This window comes from Rhipicephalus sanguineus, chromosome 9 (assembly GCF_013339695.2).
Source record: "Rhipicephalus sanguineus isolate Rsan-2018 chromosome 9, BIME_Rsan_1.4, whole genome shotgun sequence".
NCBI classification, from domain to species: Eukaryota; Metazoa; Arthropoda; class Arachnida; order Ixodida; family Ixodidae; genus Rhipicephalus; species Rhipicephalus sanguineus.
In genome coordinates, this window is record NC_051184.2 from 25,438,678 (window position 1) to 25,462,594 (window position 23,917).

A 23,917-nucleotide genomic window follows, 5' to 3' on the forward strand; every position below is an offset into this window, starting at 1 on the left:
TTCTAGCGACAGAGTACGCGCGAATAACTGCTCGGTGCTCACATCACGGCCGATCTGTTCGAATTGTTTAAGGCACCGTAGAAGGATGCGACGTAGAAAGATGAGACAACTAAAATACAACTATCCGCTGAAAAAATTGCTCAGAGACATCTATTCGATGTAATCGCACACTGAGATTTCATTTACCGAGTTCTCGTAAAATTTTACGATTGTGGGTCAGTATCCCTTTAACCGTCGCGAAAACGTGTCTTGTAAACATTACAAAGCATTGGTGATGTTTTTTAGAGAAAGTTTTTTTCAATAAATTGCAGAAACATGAGTACTGTTTTTCTAGAACGTTTTTGTATCTCGAGTAAGTACGCTTCTTTGTGCACTATAAAGGCTTTTACAAACGTGTTGGGTTGTTCTTGGTCTAGATAAGACGGCAGCGGCTAAAATTGTGGTGGTAGTTATAAAAATTACTCTGAAACCCCATTCGCTTAGAAACTCCTATGCTTGGAAGTTAGCGCAATGTATACAGCTCAAATACTGTCACAGGGTCGTGACGTCGACGAAGGCAGCAGTCAGCAGGTCAGAGACGAAACTCTTTATTTGGCCGAACTTGTGGCCGGGAAACTGAAAGTCAAACTACAGCAATACACTGATAGCGGCGAACAGAGCGTCGACCGTCGATCAAATGACAAGCGGTCAAGCGCGTCGGCTTTTATACAGGCGCTATCGAACTTTCAAGCGATATCGCTGGTGGCGGCGTTATCTCTCGACAAAGCTGGAACATTCGCGTGCAGCCCGCAATCTTACCAAAACGATCTATTACAATCGCGAAGCTTCTCGAACACTGCTCGCGGACAGCGTCGAGCGTTGATAACCGTCCTTGCTGGTCAAACCCGAATACGTCAAATAAAACAAGAAGTGGGCGTGGCAATATAGACCGAACATCGATTCTTAGCCAATCAATGAACAACGCACGCGGGCCAATACATAAAGACGACCTTATGCATATCCACCTAAGTATCCACCTAACTAGTACAATAAGAAGTTACCGCGCAGTTGCCGCGAGCAACTGCGCGGCGGACCGCAGCGTTATGCCGTGGCAGCAGACGACGCGCCGATAGTGAGCAAAGATGGAACTGCAGCGCCGCTAGTTCTCGCGACCGCCGTTCGGACCACCCTCCTCCGCTGGCGGAGATAGGGAGCTTTGAAACTGAGTTTGTTCTAGTAACGTTGGTGGCTACCATAGTTATGTAGCGAGACCAGCGAGACCGCGAGTGCGAAACGCTTTCATCGTCCGCTCGAAACCATGGCTACAGTGAACTGTACTGACGGTACCATGGCTCGAAACGCTCCAAACATAGAGGTAAGTAACAGGGGAATTAAAATGGATCCAGGGTAGACTGGCCCTATGTGAGATTTGCAAGCTGTAAGTGCTTGTTAAGTCCCTATCTTGCTGGGTAAGGTCGTTGTGACATACATATAGTTGACTGTAAATACTATGTGATCGCTTGTCGTGATCTTAGCTTCACAGTTTTTCGCCTCAGTGGTCGGCGTGTCACTGGTGTGCCTGTACAGTCGTAGTAACGCTGTAGTTACGGTTGTTACTAGTTGTAGTAACTCTGTGAACGCTCAGTGTTACTACAACTAGAGCTAGGGTCGTGAACGACGCTCTGCCCGCTGACAACAAGTTACAGGAAAAGCACGTACGGCTCTATCGGAGCAACGACTCCGCCTCGGTAGTACAGTGGTTACGGTCGGTGCTGGACTACTGAAACAAAAGTCGCGGGTTCGCCCCCACGGCCGGTCGAATTTCGATGGAACAAGATGCTAGATGTGCCCGTTTACTGTGTGATGTCAGTGCACATTAAAGGACACCAGATGGTCGAAATTTCTCGAGTCCTCCACTACGGCGTGCCTCATAATCATATCGTCGTTTTGGCAGGTAACCCAAAGCTTTGCGTACGCAATGGCTTGCGTTTACACTGCGCGTGCGTCACACGCTAACCACTTGGGTAGCGTAGTGCGTAGCCAAGCAATGCAAAGCTTGCGTAGCTGCGATGAAACTTTTTGTATTTGATGATTGAGTGATTGTCGCCAGCGTTATGAGCTGCTCGGTGATACCTTTACCAAAGTGCGTACGTACTATTGGTACGTGGTAAAGCTTAGTCTGGACGGTTTTAAATGGAAGATATTGGAGAAAAACTTACCATTCAGAAAAAGCATGTGGCCACTTGCGCTGAAAAAAAAATGTGTTTCAGGTTTGCGTCATAAGTGAAGTATTGAGAGGAATATAGACAGTTTTATTGTCATAAAGTACTTTATGCATCCATTTAATAACTAAAGCGTGGTGTAACACACCTATCGATGCGCATTAACCATGAACAGGGTTTGATCATCGCTGGAAATGGAAAACGTGCATGCTTGTCTGAAAGTGAGTGTTTCATGCTGCCTCTCCCTTCACAATTCCAACTGTGCATTGAAGACGCCAGCACTCTTGGCTGTCCCTGCCTGCTATTTGGATAAAGGTTCATGTTTGTTTGATGCCATTGAGCCAATCCGGTGGCTGTCGATTGCTTTCATAACTGTTGCTTTTTTCTTAGCTGTTATATTTACGTTATATGCTAGTGGCTTAACAGCTGCTAAGCAGAGTAGAGAGTAAAAGCTCCAAAAGTTTAAATACCTGCTCCAAACTGTACCTTTTGCTGCTTCATATGTTGCTTCAAAACCACAAAATCCACTGTCCACACCGTATGTGTTAAGCTACCCTGGAAGTTTGTGATGTTCACCTATAATATTATTTTAATACAGTAATTAAACACTTTTTCAGCCCATGGAAACTGTTGATATCAAGACAGAACCAAGTAGCCTTCCAGTTATGCTGCCTCCTGTAAGTGAAGTGCATTGTGTAATTGTGGAAATTTGCATTTTAATTCTTCGCACTCTCAGCTAAAAGAATGAAAATTGTGGCTTCCTCTTTCAAGTTAACATTATATAAAGAGATGCTGAACTAAACATGAAAAAATGATGAAAGCATTGCAATTAGACTTGGAAGGCCCGACTACTCCGAAAACGGCGTGCATTTCACATATTTTTGAAGAGACGGCTGTATTTTAGGAAGATTGTGAGTGTGTGGCGGCTGCACACCAGCGAGTGTGAAGCTGCGTGTCATGGCCGTCACTTCAAGCGTGCCAGCAGCGGGTGCAAGCTTTCCTGTCGTGCTACTTCCTTTTCTCCGTCACTCCTTTGCATCCCACTCTCCGCCTTCCACAATGACGCTGAGACGTGCCCCACCCGGGAGCATTGTTCACAGCCGGTGACTGGTTCTAGTACTTTAGTGGGAGCGCAGTGGGTTGAGAGACATTGGCGATGGCTGGCTTGGTTGGCACGCCTGTGTCCGGTGGATTAAACGTCACCTCTTCTAGTTCACAATGTGGCAGTTTGTGAAGAACGCACTAAATTCATTATTTTCTGCTAGTTTCTTTCTACAAACAAGGTTGTGTCAACCAATTTCAGCACCAAACTTTTAAATAGGCTGAAAATCTTCAAGGAACAGCACGAAACACAACAGGATAAGAGAAGAAGATGTGTACAGTGCTGGCTGTCAATAATTTTCAAAATAGTTGAGAGCGAGCGCTATGTGCATGTCTTCTTCTGTTGTCCTGTTGTTCTTTTTGCACTGTTCCTTGAAGTATGTACAACCAACAAGCCCAACTATCCGCACTTCTGAAAAGCCTGGTGGCAAAAGTTTTTGTTCGGTATCCCTTTAGGTAACACTCACACATCTTAAGCTGCAGGTTTGTAAAGTCTGGTGCAAGTTAACTGCACGAGGTTTCTCATGGCCATTGCTTCAGGTCATTGCAAGATGGCTGGTGAATAAGTGGAGCAAGGAGTTTGCTTAGAATGCTTTGCATTTGGGTCTAGGCTTCCTTTTTTGTCTGTATGCTTAAAAGAACCGACAACCGCTCAGAACACGAATTGAGATAACCCCACTGATAGAAGAATTGTCTGTTGTCTGAAACAAACGCTGTTTTTCTTATTAAATGCGGATTTAGATTTTTATTTCTTCACTCAAAATTACTTTTGGCGCCTCTGGCAGCAAAAAAGTGAACGTGCACATCTACGTATCACGTGACCTTTTACTGGTGTACACACACTATTAATTTTCTCTGTATTAGCGTTGAAATACAGCACACTTTTTATTACAATCTTTTCTAACGTAAAACGTGCAGATATGCATTCGTTTGCACTGAGCAGAACAGTGGCGCCGCCTTCGCTTGACGTGTGAACTGATGCTCATGAGCGGCAGCATGATTGTTGTTAGTTGAGGGCCTAACGGCACCTACGAACGTGTTAGAAAAGTACGAAGAGCACCTAGCGGCCTTTGAGATTCCCTCCGGCGACGCGTTGCCGGAACTAATCGCGGAGAACACGAGCGCCTAGCTCACAAGGTGGTAAACAGATCTCACGTGATGACGAGCGTTCGTAAAACTTATTCTATCTGCTTTTTATATTCCAAAACGGTCGAAGATGTCTATATGAAGGTGGTTTACCGCAGTTTCACCCACTCCTGTGAAAGCAACACCTTGAGCATGAAGCGAAGAGGGCTATTGGCATCGCTATCACTTCACAGCGTTGCTGGAGGACATCTACGTACAGCTCAGGGCTTTTCAGATCAAGAAATACAGCTAACAAAATAACAATGTGCTTTTGGTATTAACTGCTGCAGAGCTACAAACACCACGAAGGGTGGGCTTTCTATTGCGCTGTAAAAGACTGTGTCGAGAAAAATCGGTTGTCGGTCCCTTTAAAAGAAAAATGTGTTGGTTTCGGCACAGTTGCATAGTGGGAAGAGAGAACTCATAAAAAGGGATGCCTTCTAATGCACAAGTGTACTGCTTCACTTTGTATGCCTAATTGAAATCGGATGAAGTGCAGGGCTCTTTTGTCATTGTGTGTGTGCTCTGCATTCAGAGTAGGTGGTTAACTTTCACTTCAGGTCGTATCGAGTGTTCACATCCAGGTGGAACAGAGCAGCCCTGGAACAACACCGCCTCATGTAAGTGAAGTGCAACGTGGCATTGTGCAGTTTTATATTTTAATGATTCTGAGATAAATTAAACCGCTGTAGTTACCTCCTGTTGGAAGTTAACACTGTTCAAATGATGTTCATAGCATGGTGCTGATAACAGCAAACTATGACACAAAGCATAACAGGTAATTCTTGACTAATTGATGACAATATGCTTAACCTAAATTTTACAAAGTATAGCACTTTTGCTTGAATATGTGTATGTGTGGGGTTGAAAGTGCTTCTTGGCTAACTCAGTTAAATTAATTTTTTTCCTCTGGACATGTCCTGTGCTGATGTCAAGGAGGAGTTTACGGTGCCAAACAGCCCTCCACCGTTGCTGTCCCTTGTAAGTGATGTGTAGTGTGCAGTTATGCAATTAGAAGTTGTAATTCTCTACCATCCAACTTCGGAGCAGGGATCATAGGTCGGCAAAAAAATTGGAGCTCACTCAAACTCGCCCACAGAATATCTGTTGCTCTGAGGGCTCACTTGAACTCACACTCACCAAAATTTTCCTCAACTGGACTCGATCGGACTCAGACTCTCTAAACTTTTTCTCAACTGGACTGACTCAGACTCAAGCTCACTAGCACATTACTCAGCCGGACTCACTCAGATTCACGGCTTGGCCTGAGTCTGAGTGAGCCTGAGTGAGTCGACTCATGAGTCCGTTAGGGTAAAATTTGCTGTTTCGATCACGGTGTAAATGCTCTTTAACACCAATATCTCACATAATCGGTGCTCTACGATCAGGGGCGTAGCCAAGGGGGGTGTTATGGGGGGGTGTAGGGGGGTTCAACCCCCCCCCCTCGAAAGTTTTCAATTTTGCTTGTGTCTATACTATATATACACACTCAAAATACAAATACATGCACGAACATACATAAGGTATGTTCTCTAACCCCTAACTCATGCCTCTGATCATTAAATATTGAGATGGCACATGAACATTAGTGCGCTGAGATATATGTGAACAGACTTGAGTATAAACTTAAACCTATAGAAGGCTGGTAGCAATGCTGAACATGAGTGGATTGGACCATAGGTCAGCAATAACAGGTGGAGCTCATTCAGACTCGCTCAAGAAATATATATTGCACTTAGGCCTCACTCGGACCGAGACTCACAAATATTTTCCTCAACCGGACTTTGACTCAGACTCACTAAAATTTTCCTCAGCCGGACTCACTCGGGCTCAAACTCACCAAAATATTACTCACCCGTACTCACTCAGACTCACGACCCAATCTGAATCTGGGTGAGTCTGAATGAGTCGACTCATGAGTGAGTTTGCAGACCTATGGCAGTGATGAGCTTATGTTCGCAAGTGTGCTTTTTTGCAATGTCTTCAAGATCAATCCACATTTTGTTTTCGCTATACCAACCAACTAGAGGTTAGTTGGATGGTAAATACCAGCCATATAGTGGCTAAAAAGCTTCATTAAAAAAAAAAACAATTGTTTCAGGTCATGGAGAGTGTTGATACCAAGGTGGAACCTAGCAGCCCTATGACTGTGCTTCCTCCCGTAAGTCAAGTGCAATATGGAATTTCGCAATGTTGTGTTTTCTTTCATCTGAACTAAATTAAGGAAAGCAGTGACATCTGCTTTATGTTAGCAATAATCAAACAATGCTGAAGTCGAACCCGTTTATAACGAACTCTGAAGTGCCGCGAAAAGTGGTCGTTATTTCAATAATTCGTTGTAAATGGACGTGCCCTCAATAACATGCACTTAGCGACCAAGCCGCCTTTTCTTTTTTTCTGCGCATTTTTATTGAAAAGTGCTGACAACCCCTCCGGTGAGAAGTTAGGACTTTTCGCGTTGTGAAGCGATGCCCGCTGTGTGCACAAGTGAATTAAACCGCCTTTGCAGTGCACTGAACCGCGGTACCACCACGTGGAGCCAATCGTCCCTGGCTAGTTGTGTACAAGCACATCGCCTACTCGGCTCACGTCATCCTTTCTGGGCAGCTTGCAGTATTACGTGCATTTGTGTGCTCTTCGTGCCCACTTCACTTCGGACCGTGCACGGGTGCGACGAGTAGCCTGTTCGTTCAATGTGGCGAAGACAAGCATTTTGCAAGCAACGCGCACTCTTCGTCTCCGCGACGCTCTGACGGTCCTGCACGACAGGCACGGCGCGCGTGTGTTGTGGCGCGTTTACACTAGAGCAACACAACAACGACGTGGACACGAGGCAGACGCAGACGGTCAGCCGACGATGTCGCCGGACCGTCTGGTCACACTAGGCCGACGACAACGCCGATGCCTCCAAAGACAGCATGTCGTAGTTGTGTAACACGATGGCAGACTGAAAACACCAGCAAAACGCATCGGCAGACCTGTCATCGGCAGGTCGTCGGGAGATCCGTGGCCGCGCGAAAATTTACCCATGTCATTGCTTCCAGCGTCGAAGGGGGAGATAAGGAGCCCTGCAGCGTTTGAATGGGCATTTTGCGCACCCCACAGATTTCTTTTCTTTGCTTCTCGTTGTCTGCGCCGGGACAATGGTACAGGAGGGAGAAAAGAAGAAAAACTTGGTTTTCCACTTGACAGTGAGTCATGAATGATGAATCGTCGCCAGAAGAAGAAACGGAGCTCATTTCACTGATCGCATAACACAGTTCAATTTCTCTTTACAACAATTACTGGCCCTGTAAGCTTCCTCGAACATTTTTGTTTGCAAGTGACTGCATCTTACATCGCAATATAACTCATCTCTCAGATATTCTATCAATTCTGAAGGATCTCAACATTAAGGTGTGGTGTTGTACGTACAATTGGGAACACTCATACTAACGCGATCTGCCCCATTTACCACTATATTGTGTATCGTCATATTGATACTTGGGGGTTAACGTTACTAGTAACTCGCTAAAGCTCCATTCGTATACCAGCTACATTCGTATACGTCATCATGTGGTGTGAGACCCTGGGAATGAGTCTCACATAGTTCGTAGAAATGAGAAAAAATTGCTCAGTCCGTTTTATCTACATACTTCCACCACTTATATTTACGTTCTGTCTTTTTTTAATCGCCACCACACATTTCATCTCTTAACCACTGCCAAAAGGCAAGCATTCCGCACTGTGACACCATCGGCTTTTCATATCAATTTCCCCCCCAAACGAGCATAGATGGGCATAACTTATCCGCGTAAGCAATGGAAACTTTAAAATCGCACGTTCAGCTTTCATATTCTAATTAATGTGACTGACAGATACTTACGTATAATATATCTCTTTTGCCACATTTTAAAAGTCATGCCCTGTGTATTAATTTCCATATCTTATGCCGCATAAGTTGTCGTATGCTTGCCATGTTTCTGTTTACAACTGTAACAAGTCTTGAAATCATGTTTCTCATCTTTTTTTTTTTCTTTTGGCGTATATTGAATGAGTTATTGAAACATATTCAGGAAAATTCACTATTTCTCTTTTCACTAATCATTAAGGTCGACGTGTTTGCCACATGTTTGCTCGTCATGCTGCGACCGAGCTTTGTGTCACACTAGTAGAAGTGTACGTATATGACGCTTGCCTAGGTACTTCGATGCGGCATGCGATCAGTTCTAAAGACGGTAGTACAGTGGCTAGAAGGAGAAGTATGATTACTGCCAAGCGGCATCTATGGGAAGGGCTGACGCCGCTTAGCTATGCATCTGCTAGGTGGCGCTCGCTGTCGCATACACGTCAAGCTCGCATGCATTTGTCCAGTCAGGGGCGATTGAGCTTCGACGTGCACGTAAAGTGCTTAATACGTGTGAAACTCTTTGTTGACGCAGTTAGGTGCCTTCGCAGTGCTTTGTAAGCATCCTAGAGGAGTTAGCACTTGGATGTGGGGCAATTCGCTGGCCAGGCTTGTAAAATGAGCCAGCGGCAAAGCCACTGTTTTGTTCCCGGCTGCGTGACTGGTTACAAATCCTGCAAGCAAAAACTTTCACTGTTCGGCGTGCCTAAAGGAGAGGAGCTGTTTTTGAAGTGGCAGCAGAACATACCCAGAGCTGACAAGCCGCTGGAGAGAAATGCAGCAGTATGTGAGTTGAATTTTGATCCGCAATTTGTGCCGCGGCATTTCGAGCATGTAATACAAGGCAGATTGGTGCGCATTGATCGGACCAAGCTGGTTCTCCTGCCAAACGCAGTGCCGACTATATTTTCCAATTTGCCAAAATACCTCTCGAAGCCAGTTCCGAAGAAAAGAAGTGCACGGGAAAAGCCAGCATCACAGCCCTCCTCGACCAAAAGAAGACGTCGCATGGACAGAACGTGTTGCCTAAATTCTGAAGTTGTTGAAGCTGAAGAAGTCTGTGCTACTGTTGATGCTCCACCTGCACATGTTCTACAAGTCTTGAATGTGCCACTTCCAACCAACAAGTTGGCGAAGCACGTGTTCAGCGAGAATCCCCTTCACGTGGCCTACAGTGTGTGTTTACCTGGAAAAGACATGAGCCTGCTTCATGCGCTGAAAATGGTGGTGTTTAGATCTATCGAAAGTGTGATAAAACATGAAGTGTTTGTGCGGGGTGTCGAGGTCGCGCTTGATGTGCCAAGAGATCCAGCATCCATTTTGCAAGAGGTCGACAGCCTGCGTGCTTGCACTGGAGCAGGACTGAGCGCGGAATTTCCGCTAGCGTGCTCCAACGCAAATTCGAAGCAATGGAATGATACTTGGTACCACATTAGGTGTAAAGGTGTATCAAGCCAGAGTGAGAAATGCTGCGTGTCATGCAAGTATCTGAGGAGACTCCTGGTTAACCAAAGGTGCCAGGCGAAGCAAACGAAGATGACTAGAAGAAATACCTCATCAAAGCTGAGAGTGTAGATTCGTGCAGTGCCACGCCTTAGAACCAAGGTAAAGTCGCTAGAGCAAGTGATCTCCCAAGTGAAGGAAGAAAATGAGGCAATTGAAGAAGCCACCCTCCTGAAGAAAATCGGTCAGCTTCCACCTAAGCAGAAGGCTGCCGTTATTCAGTGTTTTGAGGCTGCGACACGAAAATCTGCAAAGGGCATGCGGTAAAACCCCGAATGGCTCCTTGAATGCATCATTATGCGCATAAAGAGCCCACGGCTCTATGAGCATATACGTAGAGAAAAAATCTTGGCGCTACCAAGTCACGGCTGTCTCAAAAAGTACATGAAGCAGTACGAGAGCACGTTTGGTTTTAATCGCAATGTGCTTTCGGGAATTGTCAAAAAAAAAAACAGAAAAAATGACTGAATTTGAGCGTCGCGGTAGACTCATCCTTGATGAGATGAAGTTGGCTGAGAATTTTGCCGTGAACGGTGGCTCGGGTAAAATTGATGGCTTCGTCGACCTGGGTCCTTTCACTCCTGAGCTCGAAAAAACAGTTGCATGCGACCACGGTTTGGTGATCCTTTTCCAGCCACTTTCAGGGTCATGGCACCAGATTCTTGGTGTATTTGCATCCCGAGGAAACGTGAAGGCACCGCTGCTTTCGAAGATCATTCTAGAAGCCACTCTTTTTGTCGAGAATGCAGGCCTTAGGGTGGACTACGCAACTTGTGACGGAGCGTCATGGAATCGTGTGATGGGGCGGCAGTCCAGCATTTCCGGGTCTGCAACTGCAATTAAGCCGTCTGCGGCTCACCCAGCTGGAGATAACAAGCGTCTATTTTTTTTTCTCAGACTTCCCGCACCTAGTGAAGTGCATCCGGAATGGCTTCATGAAGACAGCCTATAAGACTCCGCATGGTCATGTGAATGTGACGCCAATTAAAATAGCCCATGAACTAGACAAATGTGCAACTATGCTCAAGGTGATGCCCAAAATCACAGATGTGCACGTACACCCAAACAGTTTTGAAAAAATGAAGGTTAGCCTTGCTTTCCATCTGGTCGGCCTTGAAGTTCTCCGGGGCCTTTTTTCTATAAACGTCAGATTGTAAAACAGTGTTCCTACAGTGACCAGGCAGAGAAGTTTGTTGCTTTCATGCTCAAATTAATCGACGTGATGACATCAAGAGTGCCATCAGGTGCCCTGAATCCCAATTCAAGGGAAGCACAGCTGTTGAATAACACCTTAGAGTACATAAACAAGTGGGAAGCATGCACAGAACCATCCAAGGGAGGTTTTCTTTCACCTGGCACAGCAGAAGGGCTGCGTGTAAGCTTGAAGGCTATGTTGGAGCTACTGGAATACCTTACAAAGCAGGTAGGCTTCAAGTACCTCTTGACATCCCGTCTCAGTCAAGAACCACTGGAGAAGCTTTTTGGGATAACAAGGCAGTTCTTGGGGTGCAACGATCACCCGACAGTTCCTAAGAACTGTGAACTGCCTCGCTTTCTATAACTTCGTAAAAGCTCCCGACTCCGGAAATACAGCAGGCAGCACACTCGTATCATTGGTTGGACCAAATGAGGTAGTGAGTAAGGTGGACAGTGTAATAGATGCTGGCAAATTGGAAGATTCATCCACTGTACTTGATGCATCGACAGAACTGACGGACCACATCTATCCGCAGCAGACCAGTGATGCAAGGTTGGTCTACTACTTGGCTCGATATGTCGGTAGGCACTAAGTCCTGACAACAAAGTGCCAAGATTGCTTCAGGTACTGCTGACATCAGCGGAGCAAGCGGACAAGGGTATTTCATCTCATACATCATTCTGTGATCGAGGCGGGCTGCTCTACCCTTCAAGAGAACTGTTTTCGTATATTGAAGCCTTGGAGGACACCTTCACATTATGTTTTAGTTGGAATAAGCTTCACAAGGACAGCCTCTCAGAAATGGTGCACCACTTTCTAAATGTGCCGCCATTAGGTTGTGAGACGCACAAGAAGGATTTGACCAGCAACCTAGGTAAGTTCTTTGTCATGACAAGACTTTATTTTATACTAAGTCATTAAACAAGGAGAGGACATCAACAAGAGAAAAGAGAAAGCACTTGAAGCTTCGACGAACGACGTGAGAGGAGGCCGGAAGAGACGGGACAGTCTGAGTTTTTTATTACTTTTTTTAATAATCCCTTATTTGGAACACGAGGGGAGCTAATAAACATTCGGCGAATATTTACTGTTGGCGTCGTTTCACCATATTAATTGTGGCAAAAATAAGTAAGGCTCACTTCAAGATGGATAGTAGGCTGGTTCATTTGAATTAATATTTAAAAACGAGAGCAACAAAAGACCAGGCATCATTGGGTACCGCTTTAGGGAGCAAACATGTTATAATGAAATTTGCAAAGAAATAGTAAGGAACGCAAGAACTTGTTCTTGGGCTAGTTGGTGCCTGAGTTTGCTAAACATGTTGGTGCTCCTCTGGTGTTTTTTTTTTTCATGTTTTTAGCTTTGCGCCAAAATTAACAAGTTTAGCAAATAGTAAGGAGGTAATTTTTGCAGTGTCGCTATACATCTTAGTTGCAGTGCATGCTTTAAAGGGACCGACAACTGATTTTTTTCGACCCAGCTTTTTACGGCGCGACAGGAAGCTTACCCTTCGTAGCGTTTGTAGCTGCAGTGGTTTATCCTAAAAGCACGTAGTTATTTTATAAGCAGTATTTTTCGATCTGAAAGGCTCCAAACACGCATGAAGGCTTGCTCCAGCAACGCTGAGAATTGATAGCTATGCCGCTAGCCCTTGTGAAAGCTGTCGTTGTCCTGCTTTCGCAGGAGTTACTGTAGCTATGCTTAACCACCTTTATTTTGAGCTTTCCAGCCATTTTTGAAAACAGCAAGCTGTTACAATGAGATGACGTGGCTTTATACACCTTCTCGGTATTTGTACAGCGTTGTGCGCGCCTGCGACCAAGATTGCCTGCGCCTGTGTCATCGATGGCTTTTCGCGGCATGGGATCATTACGCCAAGCGAAGGCAGCGCCACTTTGTTGCATACAACTAACGCAGGCCTATATGTACATTTTTATGGAGTAATATATTTTAATATAAAGAAATGAACAATATTTCAGTACTAACATTAAAGTCATCGAACGCATACACCAATCAATGGTCACGTGACCGGCTTCATCGGACCGTGTATGATTTTGCCGCCAGAGGCGCCAAAGGTCATTTTTCCCAACTTTCAATGAAGAAATAAAAATATAAATCCGCCTTTCACGAGATAAACAGGGTTGGTTTGAGTCAATGCGACGGACAATCTTTCCATCAGTGCAGTCATCTCATTTCATGTTCTGGGCAGTTGTCGGTCCCTTTAAAGAAAAGGACATGTGAGTCTGGAGGTTTGCGTTACACTGGGTGCACTAAAAAATGGGGGAAAAACAAAATTGTTTAGGCACTAAGCGACTTCTTTTACCCAACGACTCAACTATAAATGGGTTAGTTACTTCTGGAAAGTGCCAGCGCAAGTAAAAACTAATGGTGCTAACGCAAAATTCATAAAAAAAACCACGGTTACCACGGCTATGCCAGAAGCGCGCCGACATGAAAGCAAGTGCGAGCGCCAGCTAGGCAATGAATCACCGCGGCGCACACTGGTGACGGCTCCCTGGTCACACTTCTCCTTCTAGCCACTGTAATGGTGGTGGAGCATACAAAGGCGCTCGCAATGCCTACAGACGGGTTCCACACGGCTGTCTGTTTGTGCATCCGGCTTCTTGGGCTGTAAATACGAGCACAGGTGCACTGTCGCCACTCCACACTGACGACGTTGTTGTGGAAATGGTTGTGCCCGGGGTTTCGGTTTAACATTGTAGCCGGTTGTGCTCGCGGCACTTCTTGCAGCGAAGAGCATACACTCAAATCTGCATTCGCCAGTTAAGCTATCGCCGCTATTCTTCAGTACACTCCCCCCATGTGATCATGGGCACTGTGTTTCGTACAAGAGGGAGAAGAACCTGGTTTTTACAGGGCTGTTTGAACAAGAGCCAACAGTTTAAAGGATCTAAATTCTACTCTACATCTACAGTTTACAACGGCTACGTTCACTACGAAGGAAGAAGCGCATCTTATTTCGCTCATTGAAGAACGTCGCCTAATATGGGATGTCAAGCATCAGCACTATCACCGCCGCGATCTCAAGGAACTGGCCTTCAACGAAATCGCGTCAGCCATGGGAGAGAAATTTAGAGGTACGTAATTCTTCGACCGAGCTCCTTATTCCACTTGTGGAGGCACATAAATGTGAAGCTAAAATTGCACCGCATAGATTGCAATAGGTAGTAAAGGTTTTGCCTAAGCTATATAGTGTTCAGTAAAGTGGATAGTTGGGCAAGTTTGTGATCGATCATCATTCGTTGTAGGTGAAGCAGCACACAAGTACAGGCGAAGTAGTGCTGCAAATGTTGTGTTTTGCGTTGCTTTCTTACTAGTCCCAATAATGTGCGCTGCTTCACCTACACGGAGTATGTATAGTGCTCTTTAAATACAATACAGCCTTTTTATAAAATGCTCTGCAACTGTATTCTGTGTTGCATAAAAAAGCGTCTTGCATATCCAATAGAATGCACTCTAGAGATGGCGTTATCTGCCAAGTGTTATAACTCGGTACAATTTCATTGCAGTTGCACAGCTGCGCAACAAGTTCTCCAACCTTCGAACGCAATTCACACGCGAGAAGCGGAAGATTAAGCAGAAATCAGGAGCGGGAGCTGACGATATATACCAACCACGCTGGGTCCACTTCAAGCGGCTGCTATTTTTGAATAATGGCAGCGTGTCGCATCCCAGCATATCTAATATGCACACAGACGAGGAAGTAGAGGCAAGTTGTAAAAACGTCTTTCACATCTTCGAATTCAGAATGGGCTATTCACTCGTAGGTTGAACATGTACCACGGCCAGCATAAATTAGCACGTATGAACACATTCAGTCAACTCGAACAAGCGCAATTATTTGACATGACCGTTGCTATTTTGCCCGAGGTGTGCACATCCATTCGTTTCCCATTTTCATTCTGTTCGTCAGTAGAATGTGTTTGCTATGTATTATTAGCCTGAACATTCTTTGTCTTTACCTTTACATACGTGGACACTTCGTGTGTCCGTTGTATTATATGTTCTATGTGGGAGGTAACGCAACCACGGTTGTGCTGCATTTTTCAAAACTCCCGTAGTTTGTGTAGTATTTAAGCGTCAATACAGCAGAGGTGTGCATTGTTTTATAACATATTTTTGGTGTCATTTGTAAGCATTAAGATTATTTATCACCAACCACATGCTCCGACACTTCATATATTAATGCATGTTCTATGCAGGATATGATTTTTAGAAAAGTTTAGCTTTCGAAACCACTGCTGTATTACCTTCATAATTTTTATCATTAGTTGTCCTCTTTCGAATCCTTCGAAGCAGTTGCCACCCTCTACAAAAATGAAATGTAGGCATCCAAATGTTTCATGAATACAAAAATGTATCTTGCATTTATTGCAGTTAATTGAGCACAACACGGATGCAGTCCAGGATGACGAACTAGGAACAGGTGATCCAGGGGCAGAAAGTGACCGTGTATCAACTTGCTCACGAGAAAATGAAGATACACAAGACGGCTCTACACGCAGTCGACCAACTGCACCAAGGACTGCTGCAGGAAAGAGGAAAACAAATGAGGAATGGGAGCAACGCAAACGCATTTTAGCCTCCGCAGTGAGCACGCTTGAAAAATGCAACAAACTCGCCGAAAAAGATGAATGCGATGCGTTTGGGCATTTTATTGCCCACACCTTGCGCAATATCCCACCAGGTCCGAAAAGACAGCAGGCTATGCTAGAAATACACAAGGCTGCCGTGAACCATACTCTTTCTCTAGACCAGGAAGTATCAGACGATAGTGTTTTTGACGGGGAATAGAACTGTGAAAATAAATTGAATGCCTCACCTTATTTGGTCACAAGTCTCCACTGCCAACTAACTTGGCCTTCATTGTAAAAGTAATCCATGAAGACTTCCCGTGTTTCTCGAGCGATCTTGCTGCTGTTGCTGCCTTCTTTCTTTAATGGCTGTATTGCACTGCCTTCGTTTTGTGCACTCCTCCAAGTGCCCTCACGCACTTGTCCTGCAAACATTAAGGAAAACCTGCTTAAACCAATAATTATGTCTGCGTGGGGCTCTGGCATTGCTGTACATATTGTGCTTCGAGCGGCAGCACCAGCAACACCAGCTCTGATTATTGAACGTTAGCTTGTTACTATAGAAGCACAAGAACAACTGAAAATGCATACCAGTCAGAATATCCTCCACGTCTAGGCTTTCAGGGGTCATGTACAGATGCCTTGAACCTTTGTGCGATCGCAAGTAGTTGTGAAGGACAGCTGTTGCAAGTACAATCGTTCTTGCTCTTTCTGGATTATGCCGCAGCGGAGATCTGTAGATCTGCCATGAATTGCATAAAACGCCAAAGGCATTTTCAGACGTCCGTCTTGCCCGAGATAATCTGAAATCGAAACCCTGTTGACATATCTTGAATTGAGACCGTTCATGCAATGTTTAAACAATAGAAAAGTAATAGACGCTCTAATACCCTAGAAAGCGTACAGGAATGAACGTTTTTAAAGAATAATTTTTTAAGTGACAATAAACAACAAAAATGGAAGAGGTTGCTGCAATTGCAGTTCAACAGAAAAAATCCTGTCCGTTTGTTTGTGGAAACCAAAGTCACACCAGACGGATGGATGAATAAACTTTATTTTGGTCCCTCGGAACGCGTCCTAGCATGTTGTGCTCCCACATGGGAACAGAAAGACCAAGTCTCTCTGCTTTGTCGCGGGCCCGTTCTTCGAGTCCACACCAGATCTCCAAATGTTATGGGCTCAAGTGCCCTTTGTAGTCAGCCGCCTTCTGCTTCCTATATCACATTTGATCAGTTACATAGAATTGTTATGTGCGCACTAGAAGAATAGCTCTTTCTGCATGATTTCTTTGACTCTAGTGCACCTGTCAGATGGCACAATGCCCCGTGTGCAAAATTTATTAATCTAGTGTTCATTGCCAATTTGGCAGTAATGTCAGAGGCCCTGCATTGAACAGTTGTAGTACGCATTTTATAAAATAAAAGAATGCTTTCACAAGCAACATAGTTTGTGTAGCAACTAGCATAGTAATTTACAACAGGGGACAGCAGAAGGTAAACAGGTAAAACACCAGTGCTCCCGTTTAAGTTTCGACAGTCATTGCTATTGGAACTTCTGCACGCTTGATGAAAAGCTATTACAATGATATAGTCGCATTCTATCTATGCTAAACAGTGCTGCTGACAATAGGTGACATCAAAGAATAAGAGAAAACGCGAATTCAGATTACGTAGCGATATAACGAAGAATAATATCCTCGTAACGGCAGAGACTTATTTCGATACCTGTAGTTGAAAATTCTTTTCTCATGTTGCAACTCTGTAAAAGGGTAGGGCCTCATCAAGTAGGGTTTCAGGCCAAACCCTTCATCACCAACTATAACAAAAGGCGCTGCTTTGCTTGAATTGGGTAGGAGGCATGGTGGCGGCAAGAAGTCTCTGTTCTTGTCAAGCTTTTTGCAAAGCTTTGTTTCGCTCCAAACACCACTGTCATTCGGGCGTCCGTTCTTGCCAACATCTACAAAAATAAAATTGAGGTTGGCATCCACCAGTGCCATAAGCACAATGCTGAATGTTCCTTTATAGTTGCGAAACCCTGCACCACTTCCAGGGGGTGGCGAGATGATGACGTGTTTGCCGTCAAGTGCGCCAATGCAGTTGGGAAATTGCCAAAGGTCTTTGAATCCAGTAGCCACGCTTCTCCAATCATTGTATGTTCCAGGAGTCTGTTAAGAATATATTGGCCAATTAAATAATGAACACCACAAAAGCATCCCAGTTTGACACCATCAGTAACGTTATTCATTCTGTCTAGTTTACTTGCTGCTGTTATATTGCTGAACAGTCGCTCACATTCAGCACTTCTGGGGCCAAGACCCTGTACAAAGCCTTGCAAACATCAAGGATGATTCCAGATATGGTGCTATCGGCAACATAAAATGCGAACTGCAATGACATCTGACTGTCACCTGCAAAAGGAAGGGCATAGATTTTAGGCCTGTCACTTTAATTTAATTTACAAGGATAATGAATCGAGCAGAAGTGAACAGCAGGATTACGAAATGGGAACACGTACTTGCCCTGTCACAGGGTGCGGAACTTTCATATTCACATTTGCGTTGGCGTAAATAAGTAAGAGCTTTTAAATACATAAAACTCTGTCAGGCGCACATTTTTTTTTAAATACGATATTTGGGGAACTTAGATGCAGAAATTTTGGTCTGTCTGTCTATGTCACTTGATTCAGCCACCCGGCCAAAGTTTAACCACTTGCTGGACGCCCAGCCATCTTGAACAGGTAGCGCCGTTCATACTTGTGAACATTGTCGATCAAAAAGCAAATGTTACGCATATCTGAGGCGCAACATCAATACGTAACTATTAGGTGGTGGGTTCCTTTACTAGAAAATACGTAGATACGTAATTCTAAAGACCCTAGTGTTTCTTAGGCTGCGCTGAAAATGGTAGTGTTTTTTTGGGCTGCGCTGCAAATGCGACGCTATGAGCCAGATGCGGCGATTCAACATAGAGGAGGAGGACTCATGTAGTACGGCCGGCAGAAGACTATCGTCTTTCGACGACATTTGCAGCGAAGCACGCAGATACGCGGCCAATTTTTTCCGTATTAAAGGGGCCCTGCAACACTTTTCGAGCATGCTCAAAAAGCGCTGCCGATCGGTAGTCGAGGCTCCCGAGAACACGCGAGCCAAATATTATAGCGATGCGCACGGCCTGGAATTTACAATAAATTCTCAAAGTCAGCTGAAAATCGCTCCCTCTTCTCTCGACAAATGATGTATTAGTCCGCAAAATATGACGCGATTGTCGGCAGTTCCACCATTGGCTGATGTTATAATCACGATAACACCCTCATTATTACTTTCGTTGTTAATTTTGAGTTCAATAAGTAGATAATATGTATGTTTATATTCTGTTATCGCGTTAAAAACACCGAACAAACATTAATATTAGCACTTCCGGTCTCACCGACAGCTCGTCTGCTCGTAGTTGCGTGGTTCCGTTTTCTTCGCCATGCGCAGTGCCGAAAACGTGAATATTTCTGTGCTTTTGACCATCGCCGGTTGCCGTTGAGAGTGGCAGCCGTTCGAGTGTTGCCTCGTCAGCTGGGAACTGCATCGTCGGCACGTTCTCACGACCGACCGAGGCAGCCGTGCAGCATGTCTCCGATAACAATGCTGGCGTCCGGTAATGGCGGCGCTTCGGGGTCGTCTGCCAGTGCCGTCTTACGAGGCGGTGTATCGGAGTATGGGCCGAAACCGATCTCAGCTGTCATTCGTTCCAAACGAGCGCGCAGGTTTGCTTCCATGGTTGGCAAAGCGATGAAAACACTACGGCGTTCGAGGTGCACACCCAACATTACCAAACCGACGCGCAGTTTTCAAGCACGCGCGATTCGGCTCCGCTCGACGAGAACGACGCAAGCCGACCGGAAGTGGCGGCACAGACCACGTGGTTGCGCCCAGACGTCAGAGAGAAAAAAAATGAAGAAAATATTTCCGCCGGCGCTCTTGGGCTAAAGTGAGCTAGAATATTTTACTTGGGCGGAGCCTCGCTCGTCTGCGCTCCCTCCCTCGACTCGCTGCCTAGCTCTCCGCGCGCTCGCGGCGTTGAGTTGAGGGCGAAAGCTGCGGAACGTGATCTCTATAATTTGGTAACACCACTTAGACTTGACGGATTCGAAAAATGTTTGCGGCATATGACTCGTGAAGAGTCATACGTCAATAATGAGACTATTCCAATATAACTAAGAAAGGTGTTGCAGGGCCCCTTTAAGTGTATATAAGGGGAGGTTGGTGCCAATGTGTGGTGCCGGCTACGCATTGCATCTTTTCTTGGCATAATAGTTGCCGCGGCAAAGTAGAGAACAAATTATTGTACTACTCAGGAACCATCGATCGCGATAACGCTTAAATTGGATCCAATGAACAACATTTAGTACGATAGGATAACTAAACATTCAACGTACACCATCGGAATTATTCTGGCATGCAACACCGATCCTTTTCGATCATGATTGCAAGCACATCATTGCGATACTAATAAAATCGGTCAAAATGTTTCCTCTTGCAGCAGAAAATATTTCGGGCGAGATTGGGTTAGATCATCAATTCATAGTCCTTCAACCGGCACTTCGGAAAAGGCAACCAAAAACAGCTATCGAACGTGCAGCACAAGTGACACATCTATTCCTGTGTGCTTACCAGTTGCGAGGTACCGCAGGGTGATCGCGAGGCGTTCACCGGCGATGATCGCTGGTCGGAATGAGGTGTCATTCTTCGAGATTAACGGACTCACTTTCCTCAGCAGGTCCTCGAATGTGCCTGTATCCATTCTAATCCATCGTCTGTAACTTTCACAGTCTTCGAGCGCTAGCTCACGCATGAGGTTCTCGTAAGCTTCTTGCTGTTTTCTCTTGAGTAACCAAGGGGACACCCAACAACTCCTTTCCTTTTTCGGTTCATCGAAGAATTCTAAACATAGCAAAGCTGCCGTTGCGGCGACCGCAGCTTCAGTTTCATCCATACGGAAAAAAAGTGGCGCACTGGCACGAAGGACGGCTACGAAAAGCAACCTAGCAGGGTCGGTGCACGCTCGCAGAGAGAGAGAAAGAGAGAACATTATTCATTTGGAGGTCCCCCGGCCGTTTCCTCTCCTTCTCTTTCATCTTTCTTCCCCACTTCCCCATCCCACAGGCGCTGAGCCGTGCCCCCACCTGGGAGGCAGAAAGAAGCGTCTTTTCCGAAGAACCACAGGCGCGTTTACACTAGGGCGACACGACACCGACGCAGACACGAGGCAGACGCAGACGGTCGCAGATTTGAACGTCGAGATTCTCGGGCATTTGACAATGGGCATCGTGCGCACCCCTCCGACGTCTTTTCTTTGTCTGTCTGCACCCCGAGAGGGACAATGGTAGAAAAGGGAGGACGGCCTTAAAAATTTGCCCATGCGTCGGAGGGGGAGATCTCTCCGCGCGAGAGCCCAGCAGCGTTTGAATGGGCATTGTGCGCACCCTTCCGACGTCTTTTCTTTGCTTCGCTTTGTCTGTGTGCACCCCCGTCCCCCGAAATCGGAACTTCGGAAGGGGTGGCGGGGGCCGCGCCGCTTCACCGAGAGGGACAATGGTAGAGAAGGGACGGCCTGAGGTGGTCCCCCGTTTTCAACTTTTGCGCGCGAGTTTAGTCGGTATCGCTGCGCGCGCCTTCTGTGTGACAAGAGAATCGGCTGACGAAAGGCTGGGAGCACGATAAGACGCTGACGGCGTCTTTCACAGATTATCTGCCGACTGTTGGCGTCGTTGCAGTGAATAGGACGACGGCAGCATCGCGCGCTTGTACCGCCGTCAATCCAAACAGTGTACGCCACACTTGCAGCCAAGCCGATAGCTGCAGATGTCTCTATAATAATAAGGTTGTCAGCAGTAAAAGCATAATGGCACGTTCATCGCCGGCCGCCACATCGCCTTCGCTCTCTTCTGATGCTTATCCTTGAAGGAATCGCCGCAATTGCGCGAAAGTCGTAATCGTTGATCGGCCGGTCTCTGCCGTTATCGAAAAGACGAAATACATTTTTCGGCACATTGTGACGTCGACGCAGTGAGCTTTTAAGCGCCGAAAAGTTATTGCGGTCATCGGTGATTGCGTTTTATGGCTTCTTGCGTTCCAAGGCCTACGTTCATCGTAGGCGGTCGTAGCTGCAGAGAACGGCGCTAGAAGAGGTTGCCGTGCGAAAGCTGACCACAAGGCTTATTCTACCTCCTATTTCTTCTTCTTTTTTTTTTTTATTCGTAACTGCCGTTCTGCCACTGAAGAAATACCAGTAAAGTGAGCGACCTCGCTCGCAACGTCCGAGTCAGCCTGCGGTGCTCGCCGATCTCGGGTATCTTCGTCACGAGTAAACTGGAGCGGGCCACGCGCGAGCGCGCGCCTCTCATGCTTTAGAAGGCCTGCTTTAACTTTTTTTCGCTTCGTATACGCCATATTTTTACCGCGACCGTGGCCGTGTCTGAAGTGTTTATTGTAAAGGTAGGAGGCTTTGAAAAATGTTCGCTATATGTGGTGGCAATTTCAATGGGTAGCATAGGAAAATCGCAAGTGCACCGAAAGATGGTCGTTATAACTGATAGATCGTTATATCTGGGATCGTTATAAGTGGGTTCGACTGTACAGCACTGTTGTTAGGCTTTGTCCACCAAAGTTAGGCTGGGGTGTAAAATTAAATGTGCCTGTTCTCAGAAATGCACAATATGACCATAAAATTTGTATACTAATCCCACAAAAGAGTGACATATCCCTACCTGAAAGAATAAGTTTGCAAAGGTCCTTTTTATTGCCCACAGACATGAAATCTCAGACCTCCTAAGATAATACTTTTCCTCTTTTTCTTTAGCTGTATGTGTGTGGTAGAATGTAAGACCTTTGTAGCCAACTTAGCTCAAAAGCTAAAAAACTGTTCTTTTCAGGACATGACCTGTAATGACAACAAGGAGGAGATGAAAATGCCAAATGGTCCTGTGCTGTCTCCTGTAAGTTGAGCGAATGTGTAGCAGTATATTCCACTTGCGTGGCATCTATTATACTATAAAATTGATTGAATATATATGTTCTAGGCTATATTAGACATTTATATGTTGTAGACAGGGGCGTAGCCAAGGGGGGGGTTGGGGGGTTCAAACCCCCCCCCCCCCCCGAAATTTTTCAGTTTTGCTTGCGTATATATACACGCACACATACAAATGCACGCACGAACATACATAAAGTATGGTTGAACCCCCCCCCCCCCCCGAAAAAAATTTCTGGCTACGCCCCTGGTTGTAGATCAGGGGTCTCAAACAAGTGGCCAGCTGTCATATGCTAGTGGCCAGGCCCGCACACGACTGTCTTCATCCTGTATTTTTGTTATACATTCTTTCATGGGCTACACAGACGTGACTGGCCGCAAGTATCTCATGGTGAGATACTGCATCCGGCCACCATGTGTTAAAACATAACCGCGGAACAAGAACACTATAGGTATTCCAGAATCAGCGTTCACATTTCAGTTATTCTGCAGATCAATATCGATATGTTTCTCGAAACCTGATGTCAAATCTTCAGGAATGACCCATGTGTGAGATATGGGAAAGACCTTCTTTCATGTGGGAACGTTAGCTGGCATTTTTAGCTCACCCTCCACCCCCCTCTCGCTAACCTTCTTCACCCTCCTGACCCATCAGATAACTAGATTTCGTGAATGCGGCCCACTAGCTCTGGTGAGTTTTGAGACCCCTGCTGCAGACATGTGTGCGAGTCCATGCCAGTCTGTCTCGCAAATTATCGCCTTCAAAATTGTATCGGTACTGCTCAATGAAACATCCATTTGTTGTCTAACGAATACCACTTGTCCTGCTTGGCTAACCCTGTCTTCTTATGACTTTCTTATTGGCTGGCATCAATTTGCACTTTACCGAACTGGAATCCCACATGACATGACCAAAATAACAAAGCTTAAGTTTTGTTGCCTTTGCTATGAAACAGCAGTCGAGTTTAATCTGACTTTTGACTGAAAGATTGGTTTGTTCGACAGTCTATGGAATTTTCAAGACTGAACTCCCAGTACCAGAGTTCACAAGAGCCAAGGAACTTTCTTTCATATTTCTTCAAGCTCCACAATTCGCAACCATGCATGTCCACAGGAAACTTCAGCTGCAGCATTAATGAGAGATGTCTTGTTTTTCAGGCTAATATTCTTATCTTTCATTATCTTTGAAAGTTCACGCATTGTTCTATCTGCTAATATTTTTCTTTGGTTAATTTCTTTAGTAGATATTTCATATTTTTCTATTTTATTACATTGTTGTTTATCTGAAT

The 23,917-nt window shown here is 45.4% G+C and overlaps 1 protein-coding gene across 4 annotated transcripts in view; it reads left to right on the forward strand.

Annotated features, from left to right (window-relative positions):
• The first annotated feature begins 1,242 nt into the window (after positions 1 to 1,242).
• Positions 1,243 to 23,917, forward strand: part of LOC119404794 (zinc finger protein ZFP2-like) — a 93,252-nt gene continuing 70,577 nt past the window's right edge. Inside the window, exons 1-6 of one of the 4 annotated variants that reach the window (XM_049419022.1) lie at positions 1,243 to 1,354; positions 2,819 to 2,878; positions 4,988 to 5,047; positions 5,364 to 5,408; positions 6,529 to 6,588; positions 22,531 to 22,593. In XM_049419022.1, coding sequence (XP_049274979.1) covers positions 1,298 to 1,354; positions 2,819 to 2,878; positions 4,988 to 5,047; positions 5,364 to 5,408; positions 6,529 to 6,588; positions 22,531 to 22,593 — 345 coding nt within the window. In that variant the 5' untranslated portion in view covers positions 1,243 to 1,297. Of the gene's footprint in view, positions 1,355 to 2,302; positions 2,517 to 2,818; positions 2,879 to 4,987; positions 5,048 to 5,363; positions 5,409 to 6,528; positions 6,589 to 22,530; positions 22,594 to 23,917 lie in introns of those variants that run through there. The other 3 variants (XM_037671464.2, XM_049419024.1, XM_049419023.1) reach the window with 3 other exon arrangements.